The sequence below is a fragment of the Apium graveolens genome, chromosome 9, assembly GCF_009905375.1.
Source record: "Apium graveolens cultivar Ventura chromosome 9, ASM990537v1, whole genome shotgun sequence".
NCBI lineage: Eukaryota > Viridiplantae > Streptophyta > Magnoliopsida > Apiales > Apiaceae > Apium > Apium graveolens.
The window spans coordinates 217,566,933-217,585,500 of NC_133655.1; the positions used below are offsets into that span (position 1 = coordinate 217,566,933).

The 18,568-nt window shown below is 32.9% G+C and overlaps 1 protein-coding gene across 1 annotated transcript; it reads right to left on the reverse strand.

Annotated features, from left to right (window-relative positions):
- Positions 1-8,025: 8,025 nt before the first annotated feature.
- LOC141684775 (carboxyl-terminal-processing peptidase 2, chloroplastic-like) lies at positions 8,026-14,947 on the reverse strand. Its single transcript, XM_074489895.1, has 13 exons — positions 14,781-14,947; positions 14,368-14,665; positions 14,121-14,270; positions 13,712-13,794; positions 12,381-12,589; positions 11,628-11,696; positions 11,229-11,347; positions 9,984-10,059; positions 9,872-9,913; positions 9,021-9,129; positions 8,613-8,710; positions 8,443-8,536; positions 8,026-8,362 (listed from the first exon to the last, which is right to left on the reverse strand). The coding sequence occupies exons 1-13, from the start codon at positions 14,853-14,855 to the stop codon at positions 8,237-8,239; spliced, it is 1,548 nt and encodes a 515-aa protein (XP_074345996.1). The 5' UTR covers positions 14,856-14,947; the 3' UTR covers positions 8,026-8,236.
- Positions 14,948-18,568: the final 3,621 nt, after the last annotated feature.

Sequence of the window (18,568 nt, forward strand, 5' to 3'; positions counted from 1 at the left end):
GAAAGACCGCTTACTGATTCTCACACCGGAGGTGAATCGGGAGGACAAGTCCTCGCATTCTTCTCCTTGCAGTTCCGGCCAAAAAACGCTCCCATGGTCGAAGGACGTTCCATCATCATCAGAAATTTTGGTCGTAACACACACGTAAGCCAATTTTTTATTCATCCATTTCTTATTATTCTGACGAATTCAATTTACCTGCTACAATTTCCTCGAAACACCCTAACTTCAAATTATCACTTGTAGATGTTGTTTATTCTTATGTGGAAGTTATTCTTTCAGTAACGTCTTTAATTATACAAAGGCCAACCCGTATTAAACTTTTGCTTCCTTCCCGTCCCCTTCTTCCCATTCTAATATTTTTCCTAATTTTTTATATTTTCAAAACTTTCAAAAATAATAAAGTTATATAATAGAAAAATAAAATAAAATTTTTCTATTTTTATTCACAATATCCATTTTATACATTAAATATTAAATATTAAATATTATTTTGTCCCATTATTTTATTTATTTTTCTTACACAACTTATTTAATCTCAATTAACATGCTTAAATCCAATGTAAGAAATTTTTCTTAACCGCAACCTCCATGCTCAAATAAATCCAATATAAACATTGACTTGGACGGAGGGAGTCATACCCTAAGAGATATTATAGTTTTTCTTCCGAATCATACTAGCTTGCACGGATCTTGGTTAATATTTATATATTTTTAATTTTATTTTATATAATTTTATTAAAATATTATATAAATAATTAAAAATTAAATAATGATTATATAATTATAATTTCAAGTTAGGTTCAAATAGTATATGATTGATGAGATCTTATTCATAAATAATAATGTAAATATTTGTTGTTGGTGAGTGAGATTTAAATCTAAAAACTTATATGTATTTTTTAAAAATAATATTAATATTTGTTATTAGCGGGATTCGAACCTGTGAACTTATATGTATCTTTATAAATAATAATATAAATTTTTGCTGTTGACCGGATTCGAACATGAGAACTGGTGGAGTGTATTATTTTAGTATTTGGATGTAAAAGTTTTGATTATTTGATGAAGAAGATTTGATGCTCGTGATGAAGGGATAACCAAAATGAGGGGTTAACCAAATTAAAAATTATATCTCATTCCGATTATTATAATATAGTATAAATTCATGATTACTCTATTTTATTAATACGATGTTAGCTTTTACCAGAAAAGGTCTTAATTGATATACCCTAAACGCCTCTTTAAATTAGTATTTTTAAATAATTTTTAAACTTAATATAAATAATTTATACCAGTTAAAACAATATCTTTAAAAGTTATAATATTAATAATAACAATAAATTGTGTTTATTATTTGTAACTGAGAATATAAATTATAATTTTAATTTAATTACCGTTGTGAATATTAAAATAATATAAAATAGAAATATATATATATACTATAATATATATATAGTATAATATATAACCGGAATTTGGTATAATTTGGTAACTTTTTTTAGTTTGGTTTGTTCACCTCAACCATAACTGCTAGATCTTCTTAATCAATTCTAAGTACCGTTAAATTTAAATACTAAAAGATACATCAACTAACGGGTCCGAATCCCACCAATAGCGGTATTTATATTATTTTTTATACCTTACCCAAATTTTGAAGTTCAAATCTCGCTAAAAACAAATATCTATATTATAATTTAAGAATACAAATAAACTTCCAAATTTGAATTCATATAAGTTTTTTCATGAATAGCCTTATTTAATTTTGTTTAATTCTTATTTTATTGTTTATCATGAACTATTATGGTATATTATTATGCATTAGGTCATAAAAATATTGATTAGGTCTATCATTTATTCTATACAAAATTTATAATAATTTAAGTGAATATTTAAAAAATAATAAAAATATGAACTAACAAATAAATAACCAATACATAAAATTACGAAATAAGTCTAAACTCACCCGTATTTGACATGGGTTTTAAGTTGGTATTTCTGACTGATGTTACACTAATTATACCGTATCTTACTTGGTGTAGTTTAGTATTGATAATTGTTTCCGACTCCCAGAGTTGCAGTTGCAGTTCCAGTACCAGTTCCAGTTCCAGTTCTCTGGTCTTATTCTCCTAACTTTCCGTTTCCTTTCCGATTCTTTTTTCCACTGCAACATAATATAGCTTAAAATTCACTTGATTTTGATTTGGCTTTGTACAATCCTAAGCTCTACGTATCAAAACATTAAGACAGCTAGGTAGACTTTCTCTTACTAGCTAGTTTAATTATGAATTAAATATGAAAATGTTAAATACTATGTATTTTAAATTATTATATATTTTATACATTTTTATAATTAATTTTTCATGCAATTTAGTTTTATTATATTTGTATATAGTAGATTATAGGTTAAGCGATTTATTTTTATATATTTTAAACCTTTAAGTTGTAAAATGAAAAACAATAATTAATTAACTTTATCTAAATGTATTTGTAAAAAGAAAATCTATTCGTAAGTCATTCATCATCTCTATTCCTATTTTCTTCTTTTATTAATTTCTTGAGATGGCGGACATGTAGCAAATGGAAAGTGTTACAGGTAGTATTGTGGGCACACATCTCTCCCCCTCTGATCAGTCAAGTGGTCCAGCAATCCAGCTCAGCAAAATTAGTTAGGGTACAGATGTCTTTGTACGAGCTGTCTATAAAAGCTTGTGGGTGTAACAAACTACTGTCAATTTACATGATATAACTTTCAATTCTACAAGTTGATTGTTCTCTGAGAATACAGTTTAGCTTTAATGTTTGTATCATGGTATCAGAGCTTTATGCTCAAATAATCATCCATTAATGGCAATCTGAAGCTTCATTTATTGATAATTTTGTTGTTTTTTCGGCAATTGCTAATCTGAGATTTTCATCATTTCATCATGACAACTGCATCTTATTCTTCAGTTACTTCTGGATCAACATCATTCAGTTCGTCTTTAAGTATTGATGTTAATCATCCATACTATTTGCATCCTTCTGATAATCCAGGAATGCAATTAATATCGATGCTCTTAACTGAGAGTAATTACAATCAATGGAGCAGATCTATGGAGATTGCGTTGTCTTCTAAATTGAAGCTTGGTTTTGTTGATGGAACAATATGGTAACATCTTGCTCATTGGATGCGATGTAACAATATGGTAACATCTTGACTTCTCAATTCTGTTTCCATTGATATTCGTAATAGTATTGTGTATCTGAGATCTGCGTGTGATATCTGGAGTGATCTTAAGACTCGTTATTCACAGAGTAATGTTCCGAAATTATTTCAATTACGATCTGAAATAGCTCATTTAACTCAAGGCAATATGTTAATTGCTAGTTACTTTGCTAAGTTTCGTGTTGTTCATGCTGAATTGAACTGTATGAGCACTATGCCTCGTTGTACATGTGCACTGTGTACTTGTACTGTTAATGCTAAACTAGATATGTATGATCGTGATATTCAACTAGCTGCATTTTTTATGGGACTAAATGACCAGTTTACTGGCATCAGAGGTCAGATTCTGTTAATGAATCTTTTACCTTCTCTTAGTCAGTACTACTCCTTGTTGCTACAAGAAGAAAATCAGAGATCTCTTGCTGGTTCCGCACCTGTTTTGTCTGACTCATTGGCTATGTCAGTCAAGACTGTTGGCACACGGTATCAATCTGGTAAGGGAGGATGAAAAGGTGCATATGAGAATCGAGATCAATTGGTGTGTGATTATTGTCATATGACAGGGCATACTAGAGATAAGTGCTATTGTATTCATGGCTTCCCATCTTGGCACAAATTATATGGTAAACCTAAACCGAAGCCTAGACTACACTCTACTGGTGGAAGACTACCATCTGCTGCACAAGTTTCTAGCACAGAGGGTGACTCAACTGCAGCATCTCCAGTTGTGACACCATCTGAAATTTCTTCACCAGTTACTCCAACTGAGTCTGTTATGCTCTCAGATGTGTATTGTAAACAGCTTATTCAGCTTCTTCAGAAATCTATGAATTCTGGATCTTCAGTTTCTCCTGGAGTTCCAAACACTCAATCTAATGATTGGTATTCTACTATGCATAGTACACAATTTGCTGGTACCAGTGTGCATCTAGCTTATAATGTCTATCCTACTACATCTTACAATTCAGATACTTGGATATTGGATACGGGTGCAACTGATCACATCACTCCATTTGCTCATCTGCTAACTAATGGTGTTCCTTTCATTTCTACTCTTTATTTGCCTAATGGAGCTATTGCATCAGTTATCTCCAAGGGAACTGTTTCACTTCGTTCAGACATTGTTCTTCAGAATGTATTGTGTGTTCCAGAATTCTCATACAGTCTTTTGTCTATCTCTAAACTGCTAATTGATTTCTCCTGTCAAGCTATTTTTACTCCTAAGTGTTGTGCCATTACAGCACCTACTTGGTCTTCACCTCTGGAAATTGGGAAGGAATCAAATGGGTTATACTTGTTGACACAAAGTCAGCTGAGCTTGCATATCTTGGACTCTGCATCTCATCCAATTTCTTGTGCAAATACTGTCAATAAGTCCATGTTATGGCACTGCAGACTTGGGCATGTATCAGCTCCTATTTTAAAGATGCTTCCTATTGAGGGTCTTGGTCATGATATCACTCCTTGTGACTGTTGTATGTTAGCCAAGCAAACCAGAAAGTCATTTCCCATCAGTGTTTCTACAGGGACCAATATCTTTGATCTTGTACATGTTGATCTCTGGGGTCCATATCGACACAAAACACATCAGACTTGTACTATGTTCCTCACTATTGTTGATGACAAATCCAAAGCTACTTGGGTATATTTGTTGACAGATAAATCACAGGTTGTCAAGCTATTCACTGACTTTATTCAGTATGTTGAGAATCAATTTTTCATCACACTTAAGGCTGTTCGCTCTCACAATGGTACTGAGTTTCTAAATAAAGCCATGGCATCTCATTTTGCTAGCAAAGGTATAGTACATCAGACTACTTGCGTTTACACGCCTCAACAGAATGGAACTGTTGAGTGTAAACACAGAACACTGTTGAATGTTGCTCGTGCTTTACGGTTTCAGTCAGTTGTTCCTATTAGCTTATGGGGTGACTGCTTGTTAACAGCTGCTTACGTAATCAATCGAACTCCTTTTTCTCTCCTTCATGGCCTCACTCCATATGAGGTTCTGTTTAAATTTCCCCTGGATTTTAATGACTTACGTGTCTTTGGTTGCATGTGTTTTGCTACTGTGGTTCCTCGACCGACAGATAAATTTGCTCCTCGGGCAATTAAAGGGGTATTTGTTGGCTACCCTTTTGCTATCAAAGGGTTTAAAGTTCTTGATTTACAAACAAATCAAATCTTTATTTCACGAGATGTGACCTTTTTCGAGCACATTTTTCCATTTAAGAAACTTGATTTTCCCTCTGTACCTAACCTTTTTCCACCTCCTGGTCCTTTTGTTGACATTGACCCGCTCTCTCCTGAAGTGTCTTCTTCTGATGTCAATATACCTCCCACTTCACCTTGCATTCCTTTGAGTGAATCTATCTCTGGTACATCTACCAGACCTACTCGTGTTCGTCATTTACCTTCTAAATTTGCTGATTACACTGGTCTTCCCACTCATGTGGGTAATTTCATTCAGATTCACTCCTACTCTACTAAAACTTGTTCCTCTTTACCTTTGTATGTTGATGGTTTATCTCCTGATACCTCCTCTGTCTCTTTTGTGGCTTCTGGGGTTGCACTTCCTGAGCCATCTACTTACAAACAGGTTGTTAAGTATCATGTTTGGTGTGAAGCTATGAGTGTTGAGTTAGCTGCTTTGGATGCTAACCACACTTGGTGTGTTGAACCTCTGCCTGTTGGTAAGAAGATTGTGGGTTGTAAATGGTTGTATAAGATAAAATATCTTGCCAATGGGACTGTGGATCGTTACAAAGCCCGTCTTATTGCCAAGGGGTTTACTCAAACGGCGGGGCTTGATTATTTTCAGACTTTTGCACCGGTTGCTAAGATGTCTACTCTACGCATTATGTTAACATTGGCTGCTAAGCATAACTGGTTCATCAGGCAGCTTGATTTCACAAATGCATTTCTTCATGGTTCATTAGATGAAGAGGTTTTTATAGCTCTACCTCCTGGATACACTCTTTCTGCTAAATTACTAGCTATGTTTCCCAATCAACGGTTGGTTTGCCGACTCCTCAAGTCCATTTATGGGCTAAAGCAAGCACCCTGTCAATGGTTTCTTGCCTTAACTACTACTTTGAAGGCCTTTGGTTTTGTTCAACTGGTTAGTGACTCAAGTTTGTTTCAGTTCAAACGTAATTCCAGTGTGGCATACATGTTTATCTATGTTGATGATATGTTGTTAACTGGTGATTATGTTCCTTTACTGAATGAAATTTTTCAGTTTCTTAGTACACATTTTAAGATCAAAGACTTGGGTCCTCTTGCGTATTTTTTGGGCCTTGAACTTTGTCGATCTCATACTGGTATTCTTGTGCATCAGCATAAGTATATGATTGATATTGTTAGGGATTGTGAGCTTTTAGATGCTAAATCTTCATGCATTCCAATGGAGCAGCATCATGTCTTGTTGGGTGACACTACTTCGCCGTTTCTTATCAATGTCTCTTCTTACAGACGGCTTGTTGGGCGTCTCATTTACTTGACAATTACACGTCCAGATTTATCTTACCCTGTACATGTTCTAGCTCAGTTTATGACTACTCCTCGCGAGTCCCATTCGTTTGCAGCACTGAAAGTTGTGAAATATATCAAAGGTACTTGTCACCAGGGTTTGTTATTTTCCTCCAATCCTTGTCTGTCTATCACTGCTTACTGTGATGCAGATTGGGTCAGTTGCCCTTCTACTAGATTGTCTCTCACTGGTTTCTGTGTTCTGCTGGGGGATTCTCTTGTTACTTGGAAATGCAAGAAACAACAAATTGTTTCTCGTTCCTCGGCTGAGGCTGAGTACCGGGCGCTTGCTGATACATGCTGTGAACTGACTTGGATAGTTTCCTTGTTGACTGAAATGCAGTTCTCTGATCTTACTCTTATTCAATTGTTCTGTGACAACAAGTCAGCTTTGCATATTGCTTCTAATCCGGTGTTTCATGAACGAACTAAGCACATTGAGATTGATTGTCACTTGGTTCGTCAGAAACTGCAGACTGGGTTGATTGCTACTCAACGTGTGGCTTCTGTGGATCAACCTGCCGATGTGTTTACTAAAACTTTGGCTTCGTCTCAACTTCACTATCTCCTTTCCAAGTTAGGTGTCTGTGATTACTCTTTGACTCCTAACTTGCAGGGGGGTGTTACAGGTAGTATTGTGGGCACACATCTCTCCCCATCTGATCAAGTCAAGTGGTCCAGCAATCCAGCTCAGCAAAATTAGTTAGGGTATAGATGTCTTTCTACGAGCTATCTATAAAAGCTTGTGGGTGTAACAAACTACTGTCAATTTACATGATATAACTTTCTATTCTACAAGTTGATTGTTCTCTGAGAATACAGTTTAGGAGCTTTAATGTTTGTATCAGAAAGCGAAAGAAGGGAAGATGATGATTCGGCCCGGCTGAGTGTATGAGAATCTACAGTAAAACCCCAAATCTGAGTGTACAGGTGATCACGATTTAGGGTAAGCTGCCTTAGGTTGTGGGGGTAGTTACAGGTGATCACGATTTAGGGTAAGCTGCCTTAGGTGGTGATCACGATTTAGGGTAAGGTGCCTTAGGTTGTGGGGGTAGTTACAGGTGATCACGATTTAGGGTAAGCTGCATTAGGTTGTGGGGGTAGTTACATGTGATCACGATTTAGGTTAAATAGATTAAACTGTAACTAACATACAAATTGTGGCCTGGATTGGACATTTCAAAAAGACAGCCAATTTAGTTCAGTGACAGTTATCAAATGAATCATGTACATGTGTTTTGTCAGTGCTAACAATTATCATACTTGCACCAACAGACAAAACTACCAATAGATTAAACCGTAACTAACATACAAATTGTGGCCTGGATTGGACATTTCAAAAAGACAGCCAATTTAGTTCAGTGACAGTTATCAAATGAATCATGTACATGTGTTTTGTCAGTGCTATCAATTATCATACTTGCACCAACAGACAAAACTAACAAATTAAAGACTATTTTGAATCGCAAATTTGTTAATAGTCTGTATCTAGCCATGTTATCTTAAGAATAAACCCACTCTGTCAAGATAGCAGCCCGATGTAGGGTCTTGGAGGCAGCCGCACAAACTGTCATCGTCTTTAGGAAATGATGCCGGCAATGGATGATCAGGAATTATGCCAACCTTGATGATGTAAGGGAAAAATTAGGAATTTCCAGACACCTGATCAAACAAAACATATGATGTTTAAAGGATAAAGATACCTTGTTAATATCAGTGTGGGCGGGTGTTTCATAACGAGCAACTGTAACTGCCATGCCTGAACCATCTGAAAGCTCGAACACTGATTGAATTTTCCTATAGAAAGAGAAGATCAGGCACAATTAAGATCTCCTAATATATGCATTCGAATAATAGAAGCATAAAGAATTACCCTTTCCCAAATGTAGGCTCTCCTAATAGAACTGCTCGTTTATTATCTTTCAGTGCACCAGCTAAGATTTCACTAGCACTTGCAGTACCTTTGTTCACCTGTCAGAAGCATTTAAAAGCATATTCAAGTTTGATTATTTACTAAAAATAATATACAAATCCAAAGTCTACAACCAAACTTGCAAAGACACCGAAACTATCTAAAATAGCAGGCTACTGGAAAAGAACAAAATATGGACTCTTCCAGATACTTAAATACTTCACAGTTTTTCAAAGGGAGCAATTGCCCATAAGTTTAAAGGACCTCCCAAGTCACTGCCCCCTCTCGACCAATAATGCCTAAACTAAACTTGCTCTAACAATAGATTTCATTTAGTGAGTGGATACTTGGTATATTAGGTTGGCATACCAGCACAACCAGGGGTTCTGAGACTGCTATAGCATTGCTTCCATCTGTGTCGTATATATCCCGCACACCACGACTGTCACATATATACACAATGACTCCCTTGTCCAGCCTGAATTTCAGTCAGTATCAAGTATCAGAATTAAAACTGCAAGACCATAAGTACCGACACCCCCTAGGGGCTAGGATTCACAATTTATCAGAACTTTCTCTAAATAAAAAATATTTTAGCATGTGTAAGAGCTTTAAATAATATAATGATAGAAGTTCTACACCAGCCCCTCTCCCCCACCCCAACTAATCTTTTCAATTTAAGAATTAAAGTGGAGAAGTATGCATAACTGCATATTCACCACACATAAATTGAAATAGCACCCGTCACATCTTAGACACACTCGACACTCGACAATAGAATGGACAGCAAAACGAGCATCAACTGAAGACACATCTTGACACTGATCCTATGACTAATACTTATATTGATATACACAAATGCACAGTGTCCTTCTGTTTAAGAGAATGCAATATGGAAAATGAGGAACAAGATTACAAATGAGCTAGTAAGTGTAATGCATTTTCTTAAAAAAAATGCTCCATGACTCGTACTGTTGTTATATTTTAATAAGTGCAAGCTTCACTAACAAAGGACTGATAATATGTCAGACTTCTAATATAAAAATGGAAAATAGAAGGATCATATGCTAGCCCTTTCGAAAAATAATCCACCAAGACTACTAATCCAGTCCATTCAATAAATAAACCATGAACTACAAAAATATTTACTGAACAGAAAAATAGCACAATTTGAAGTTCATCTGTGATTGCATGGAAATTTAGTCCCATATGGAACTTACCAGATCTGGGCAATTTTAATTCCTTCAGGAAATAAACCACCACTGCATCAAAACAAAATTTAAGTAAGCAGGAATGGAAAGTCTAGACTTGAGCATGGTGAGAACAAATTACCTATTATCCCGAAGGTCCAAGATAAATGCACTGACATTATCTCTCCTTAGATCATCAATTGCTTCCCTGACAGCCCCTGTAAAGAACAAAAAGAAACAGTCAATTTATACAATGTCATAAGGTATGGCACATGCATCAATTGAGCAACATAGTCCATGGAGCTATTAAAGCCAAGATTTTTCACTATTTTTCATCTGGCCAAGTTTATTTTCACAATTTCAAGATTAGGCCTCAACTTCTAGTCAAAATTCTCGCCGAAGTGATATATATCCAACGAAATTGAAATTATAAAAGACAATATGTGAAAGCAAAAAAAACTGGGAAAAACAAAGCGTCTTGAACCAAGTACATTATACACAAATAGGCAGCTTACGATGTAGAATGAAACTACAGTTATTAACTGAAGCAAGCTTCCAAAAATTATATATAACACATATGAAATGATAATTCTGATACAACTTTGCTCATACAGGATACCCTTTATCAATAAGCGAAACCGCTTTTCAATGGCATTTATAAACCCAAATTTGGTTTCAACTTTCACGTTTCACCCAAACTTTGATTTCACCCCTAAATTCCTAGTTCCTACCACCCTTAAAGTTCCGTATATGTTTTTTTCTCCTAACTTTTTGTATTAAGTTACATGTCTCATAGAATAGTAATTCCGAACAAAGTTTAATCCTACAAATTTTCCAGTTTCTAAAAATTATTAAAATCAATACATAGCCTAAATCTCTGTTATGAATACTATCATAAAGTTCAATTTAAACTAAATTATAATTATATTAGACTTAGCATGTGCTTCGCGCGTGTTATATCCTAGTGTAACATAAGCTAAATATAGTAGAGTTTTACAACATTAAAGATTAATATAGGAAAAGTTATACAGTAAGATAAAGTATGTCCCTTAATACAGAGGAACAATAGGCAAAAGTGTGTGTGTGTGTGTACTGCAAGGATAAAAGTCTCAGCTGAAACCGAAATGAGATAAAATGCTTTCATGTGCAGACTGCATAATTCACATCTAGGGCAATAGATCACATCTACATCTTTCCCCATAGCTCTGGACTATTTTTAATCAGTGGAGGAAATGTATTTTTAGAACATATTGAGTCACAATCTAATCCTTGTGCATGGGAAAACATGATTTTTCAACAAATAGTCTAGTAGACATAAATCTATATACATTTAGAACAAGTGCAACTATATTCCAATGGTAACAAGTTATAAGCTGTAGTACTGTACCAGAAGCATTTTCATTAAATGAGGATAGTTTAATATATCCAATCCTGGAGGCATCTTTTCCTGCACCAGATGTCTGACAAATTCTCGACTTCACGGGATTTAATGAGACCTTCTCACGTCTGGAATGTGACAGTTGATTTATTGTATGGAACATGCCAAGTTAAAAATATAATTAGGTAAACGCGTCATGTATAAAAGTCAGATGTATAGAAAATTGAAGATTAAATGACAACTTGGAAAAAATGTGTAAAAAGAATTAGTGACAGCAGAGTCGCCTATTTACGAGGTAAAGTAGCTTGTCTTAAATGTTAAATTGAAAATTCGGAGGTGTAAAGTTCATACATAAAATGCAAAACAGTTCTTGCAGAAAAACTAACATGAATACAAAGGTTACCATACTTTAATGATAGATGCCTCGTTGTGAGTCCACTACTGATTGTTAGCTCGACTGCACTTCCATCGGTGCCCCTGCATTATGTTCAACCATTCAGACAGCATCAAGTTGAAGTTACTCGTGAGATGATTCTTGCGATGGAAAAAAACGTGTGGAATATATCATCTATAGGAAATTTTAGTAATACACAATAAGAAAACTGCACCTCCTCCCTCCATTAGATAAATAAATTCTACCTCCATCGAACAATGTATTACTGATCCATGTACCAACTACCAAGCCAAGTATACATTTTGTGAAAAGCTTGGAATTCTACACTGGAAGTATGGAGGGGGGAGATGATTTAATACTGCTATATCTTGTACTCGGGATTTTTGCATAAAAGTTCTAGAGAAAAAAGAAGTGAATATTGCATGTTGTGGCTAACACTGGTGGGAATCCGGGGTAATCAATTTTCTAGGCCAGGCCAAAAAAAATCCTACCTGCCTAGTTTTTTATTTTCCTAAGACCTTCTAAGTTCAAAATCATATCATCACCTTTTTACTGTCTATAGCCACTTACAGGTTAACACTGGAATGTATTTTTTTTAAAGTGCCCTAGTCTACATACAGATTTACAACTGGTTGCAGTTTAAGAACTTTGGTGCATATGCAGTCTTTGCTAAGGAGAAGCTGCATTTCATTATCTAAACACGTTATTATCAATAAAATTATAATCAAAAAGTGGATAGCATGATATTTGATAGGAAGAATATTTACTGCAAACGCTCTGCTGCATCATAGATGTCCATGGTTTCTGTACTTGTATTGTCAATTGCCATGATTATATCCCCCGACAAAACTCCAGCTCTATTTGCAGGACCTCCTGGAGCAGAAGAAATAACCACCAATCCAGGAGGAGAACTATCATCTTTTATTGGATAACCAATGGAAAGTCCTACTCCTGTCAGAGCACCTTTCGTCCCAGACTGCCTTCAATTGAAGATAAATAAATTTAGCAAAAATAAGCGAAGCAACTTTTACTTAACAAATGGACAAAAATAACTATTTATAATAAAGATGCTTGATAGAAAGACGAGAGGCTCAAAAGAATTCATTAGATGGCATGCTTTTGGATCAGGACTGATATGCCCATTTATCTGGTTTTAAAAAAACACTTCATACTTAAAGTTGTTCTCATAACCCACAAAAGTAAAGTTTGTTTAATTGTAAATTAATACATGTTTGGATATTTTAGTCGATAAAATGTAACTTACAAGTAATTAAGATAATAAGTGCTAAAACGTATAAAGGAGTTACATGTGGTGGGAATAGTTTTAATTATATCAAGTTACATTACAAAGTGATAAGCCACAAATATAAGCACCTATTTTCTGCATTTTAAAATTCAACTTATAAGCCAGCTTCAAGTCAGAGCATCTCCAACCCATTACATAGTTTTGGTGTGACTTCTACCAAAATAGTATAAAATTTGCACTAAATCCAAAATCAACTTTAACCCATTAACTCTAAATTTGACACTTTTTTGTACTGAAAAAAATTATTTTAGTGTTCAATGTACGAAAGTAATAAAGTTAGCGGGACGCAAAGGGATTGAAAATGCATTTTTACATCAAATTGGAGGAGAAGTATTACAGAGCTAGGTTAGAGATGGTCTCACAAGTCAAAAAATTTACAAACGGACAAAACAATTATTATCAACATATTTTAAGTTTTCACTTGTCAGCTAAAATAAATATCATCTGTAAGCATGTTTGTATATGCTTAAAAATACTTCATAACTTACAAATACGTAAACAGCATTAAACTTGTATGTTTGTCAAATTTTGACTTCTGACTTCTATTATGAATTTAAGTGACTTATTTAAATTTGTAATTTGACTTGACATAAAATTAATACTATTCTTATAATAGGTAACTTCTAATATTTATTCATCATTGTTTAATTTTTAGAACTTATCAGTAACATCTCATTAATAATATTATCTTAAAAAACTAATTACTTATAATAATAACTACAAGCAGTGAGTACCCATCTTTAAGATATGTCAAACGGACATAGTTAATGGTAAAAAGAAAAGGTTTCTTACCCGAAGACTTTTAAATTTTTCGGGCTCCAAGAACCGGGTGAACGGGTCATCTAGTGTACCAAGCATCTTCCTTATAGCCACATCTAAAAACATAACATACATAAGGATTTAAACAGCTGACATAATCCACAAAAATATCTATAGAATTTCAGATAAATGCATGTATCTATTTGCATTAATTAAAAGCATTTTTTCTTCACTGGTAGATTTCTTAATAGTCACCACATTGGGGAAAGAGTTGTATTAAATTATTAGCAACTCATGGAAAAGTTCTGGAGAATGCAACCATGCATAACTGCACATATGCATACATATGCTGCCTCACAAGGCAGGGCCTCACTTCTCATAAACAGTTAACTACTTGAATCAAGAATTTAACATAAAACCGCAAAGAATAACAAGTACATACAGGTCTCTTCTCGGTTGTTCATTGGTTCATTACGAAGTGCATTCTCTCTGTATCTAAACCAACTTTGGCCATTAAAAGATTTGTCAACATAGGCGCGATCAATTGTCCTCCAAGCCTCCAAGAACAAAAGATTCTCTTCCGTAAGAGCCCCTATACAAACGATAACACACAATCACATTCAAACAGATCTCGCTATATCTTCCTCTTCATTCCTAATCATCAAAAGTTCAAACCAACAAAAACTTACAAGAAGGAGATTTGGCAACAGGCACAGCAACAGCCATGAACAGCATAACTCCAACCACCAACTGAAACACATTTATCGGCAACCTATCTCGAAAACTAACACTAAGATTCAGAGCTTTCCTTACACGGGCAGTAAATTTCGTCGATTTGGGAAGATAAAAACCATGTACATTCCTATCCCTCCTAACTGAGTGAATAACAAAACTTTGTGGCCTCACGGAGGCATTTAATCGAACATATGATAAACAATTCCAAATTTTAATCTCTACAGAACTAACAACAAAAGAATTCGAGGGCACCTGCATATATAAAGAAATGGGGTTGATTTACATATAAAGAAATGGGGTTCAGTTGAATAACACATATTAAAGCTGTAAATTTTATAATTTTATTAAAGATGGGGTTGAATAGTACCTTGTAGGAGAAGTTAGGGTTTGAAGAAAGAAGTGAAGATTTACAAGGACGAATAGAGCATCCAAGTAGCACCATTGATATGATATTTGGTTGCTGCTACTTTTTCATATCTATTGCTTTCTCTCTTATCGTTATGTAGTGGAGAGAGTGTAGACTACACTTCTTAATTTTTAATCATGTTTTTTTGTAAGTTTATATGTCTTCTTTTTTCCTCTTCGGGGAATACTAGCATGAAAACCCGTGCGAGGCACGGATCAGTATAAATTTTAAATTTTCCAGATTTTGTGGTGTTTGTAATATTCATTATTTGGTGATGAATATGTTATATTTTAGCTATATAATTACCTAGTTATAGATGAAAATTATTCATAATTGAAATATTTTTGTTTTGCGAAATGAGTAGTATAGATACTTATTAGTTTATAAGATTGTGCACAATGTTTATAAACGAGTTACTTGTGTTTTTGGTCCATGTTTGCAAAGAGTCACATAGATAACAAAACTGTGGACAAAAAAAAATTTATGTACCCAATTCATAAAAGTAGAGTTTTTTTCCGGCTTACATAATTTTATCCATACATGACAGTTCTTGTGTGAAATATTTATTGGTACATGATGTGATTTTGGTTTGAAATGTATATTGGTACATGATGGTCTATCTGTCAAATTTCCTTCCCTATAATTGGGTTGATGTGTCCCTGATGTTCTTCATCGATTCAACATATGTGAGAATGTTGTTTGCAATTCACTAAAGGTATGCGCTACTTTATAGTCTAATCTAACTTCCTTGTTTTATTTTAAATCATAAATTAAAATATAATATAATTTGAATAAATAAATACAAAAAAATACTGTGTTTAGATATTTTTGATAAGTTATAATAATTAAAATACCAAATATTTCTATAATACGCGACACGCGCAAACACGTATCACGTGTATGAGTGGAAATATAAGATTAGGTGGGCGCGTGATCTGATTTTCATATGTAGTGGTTTATTATTATTATTTAACACTACTTTGAAATATAGTCCATCTATATATTATAAATAATTTATTCATACTATAATGTGAAATAATATATTATAATCTGAATTAAGCTATGTAAAACTAAAATTATGATAAAAAATTGTTAATAAATCATAACAATAATACCAAATATTATTTTATTCACGCGGCACACACACACATACATACCATGTGTATGATTGAAAATACAAGTAACGTAATTTTCAGTGCAATTATTTATGTATAGTAAATCTACATTATTATTTTATTTTTACACTAAATTAAATAATTTAGAACTTTATAAAGAGACCTTATATGATACATAATATATTACAATCTGAATCAATAAGTATACAAATTTGATCAATATTAAAATATGTTAATAGAAACACAATAATTAAACTATCAAAAATTTCTTCATTCATGCGATATGCACACTCTTATAATTTGTGATATAAAACAAAAATAAGTGATTTTCAATTGATAAGAAAATGTCTAAATTAGTGTATATACTCAATTTTGAAAGCCCTAAATATTAATTTTTTTTAAAGTAAGCATAATGATAAGTTTGTCATTATATTTTAATTCATGCGACACTCATACACACATATAATTTGCATGATTAAAAATACGTGTGAGCGTTTGGTCTAGTGAGGAGATGTACAATCTAGTGTATAGATTCAAGTTCGAATCCATTTAAATATTTTTTTTTTTAAAAGTTGTAAGTCTAATAAAAATTTAGACATTTTAAACTAAATAAATTATCTTAATATTTATATGGAATAAAATGTCTTTTGGTCATTATCTAATAATGTTTTAGAATATATTGCATATAATTTAAAAAAAAATAGTTTGTGCCGATTTTGTTAGAAATAAAGTATATAGCCCCTAATAATTTAAAATAAAAGTGTACGAAAAATATCAGTGGAAACAACTTATTCTCAATCATTTTCTAGCCCGTTGACTAAATTCGAAAGTAAAAAAAATACATTTTAGCTTGATAAAGCTCTGACATCATTTGTGAAAAACGGTCAAATTTTGAGTATTTTTTAGAAATTAAGTGACATTCTGATGTTGAGTTCAGAATAAGCTCAAATATATTAGTCCAAGTAAAAATTTGAAATAGTTTTACCCATAAGTACACACAATAGTACTCGGTTATCTTATTATTGTTGATTTTTATAACTTTACAGTAAATTTGATTAAATGACTAAAGTAGAAAATATAAAAAGAAATAGATGATTAAAATTTGGAGAAAAATATCCCAAAGTACGTACTTAAGAGAGTTATATGAGCACGTAGTGTATTTTTAATAGTCTAATTTTTTAATCAAATTTTGTAATCGTTAGTCACAATATATATAATTCCAAATATTAACTTTTTCGAGACACACAATCATATCTCATATGTGTATGATTAACAATATATATGGTTGCGTGACTTAGTGGTATTATGTTGTGTAGAGTATTTTTAAGACCGGGTTCGATTCCCACTAAAAGCATGACAAATGTAAAAAAAGACAGATAATTAAAAATTATTCGTTAGTCACAGTAAAAATAATATTAAATATTAACTTTTCCAAGACACACAACCATATATAATATCTATATGATTAACAACTCATATGATTTAGTACCTTAGTGGTATGCTGTTGTATAGAGTATTTGTAAGACCAGGGTTCGATTCCCACCAAAAACATTTTTTTTATAATTGGTAACTATAAGGACTATTTAGACTTTTCAAGTTAAATAAAATGACTCACCATTTAATTGAATAAAATGTCTCACCAATGCCCTATGTTGGGCTAAGCATAGCAAATTAAAAAAAAAATTAAAAATTTTTCATTAGTCACAGTAGATATAATACTAAATATTAAGTTTTTAAGACACATAAGCATATTTAATATGTATATGATTGGCAACTCATATAATTTAGTATCTTAGTGGTATGCTCTTGTATAGAGTATTTGCAATCGGTTCTCATCAAAAACATTTTTTTATAAATGGTAACTATAAGGGCAATTTAGACATTTTAAGCTAAATAAAATGTCTCACCATTTAAATTGAATAAATTCTCTCACCAATGCCCCATGTTGGGCTATTAATAATATAACAGATTTGTTTATTGTTTATTTTTAGTCCTTCAGCAAATTTTATTTTATTCTACCGATCCTACCGAATGGGCTAGAAAAGAAAGTAAAATTTTCTACGCCCAGTGAACCAGAAGACGATTATACCCTCATAATCCAATGGGCCTGGCCCATTGGGTAAATTGTCAAGGCAAGATACAGTAAATTGTGCACGAAGTAAAAGAGACTTTTAAAAATTTGGTAGTCGGTCGGTCGGTATTTGCTGAAATTACCTAATTATCCTTACTTAATTGTTTTAATTCTAATAATTAGGTCGATCAATTTTAATTCTAATTGATATTGAAGTCAACTTCCTCTATTATTTTACTAATTTCAATTTTATTTTATACCGAACTCTATATATCACTATAATTTATATTAAATTCAACTTCCTCTATCAATTTATATTTTAATTCATATCGAATTCTATATTATTCTAATTTGCTACTTCGGGCTAAATTAAATTTAAGTAAACTAAATATAATTATTAAGATTTAGTTGATAAATAATGTGAATCGGGCTAATATAAAATAATAATACTATCATTTCTCTTAAAATATTATACTAATGAACTTCGATAAATAAAAAAATATATTTATTTATCCAGGACAAAAAAATACATTATACAATTGATTTAGACTAACACAAAACTA

What these genes read in the sequence shown, in the direction of transcription:
- LOC141684775 (XM_074489895.1), bottom strand. Translation starts at nt 14,855, where the DNA reads ATGGTGCTACTTGGATGCTCTATTCGTCCTTGTAAATCTTCACTTCTT. An exon ending in AAAAATTTAAAAGTCTTCGG is followed by an intron (nt 12,590 to 13,711) that starts GTAAGAAACCTT and finishes AATTGAAGGCAG; the next exon opens with TCTGGGACGAAAGGTGCTCT. An exon ending in CCCACACTGATATTAACAAG is followed by an intron (nt 8,363 to 8,442) that starts GTATCTTTATCC and finishes TACATCATCAAG; the next exon opens with GTTGGCATAATTCCTGATCA.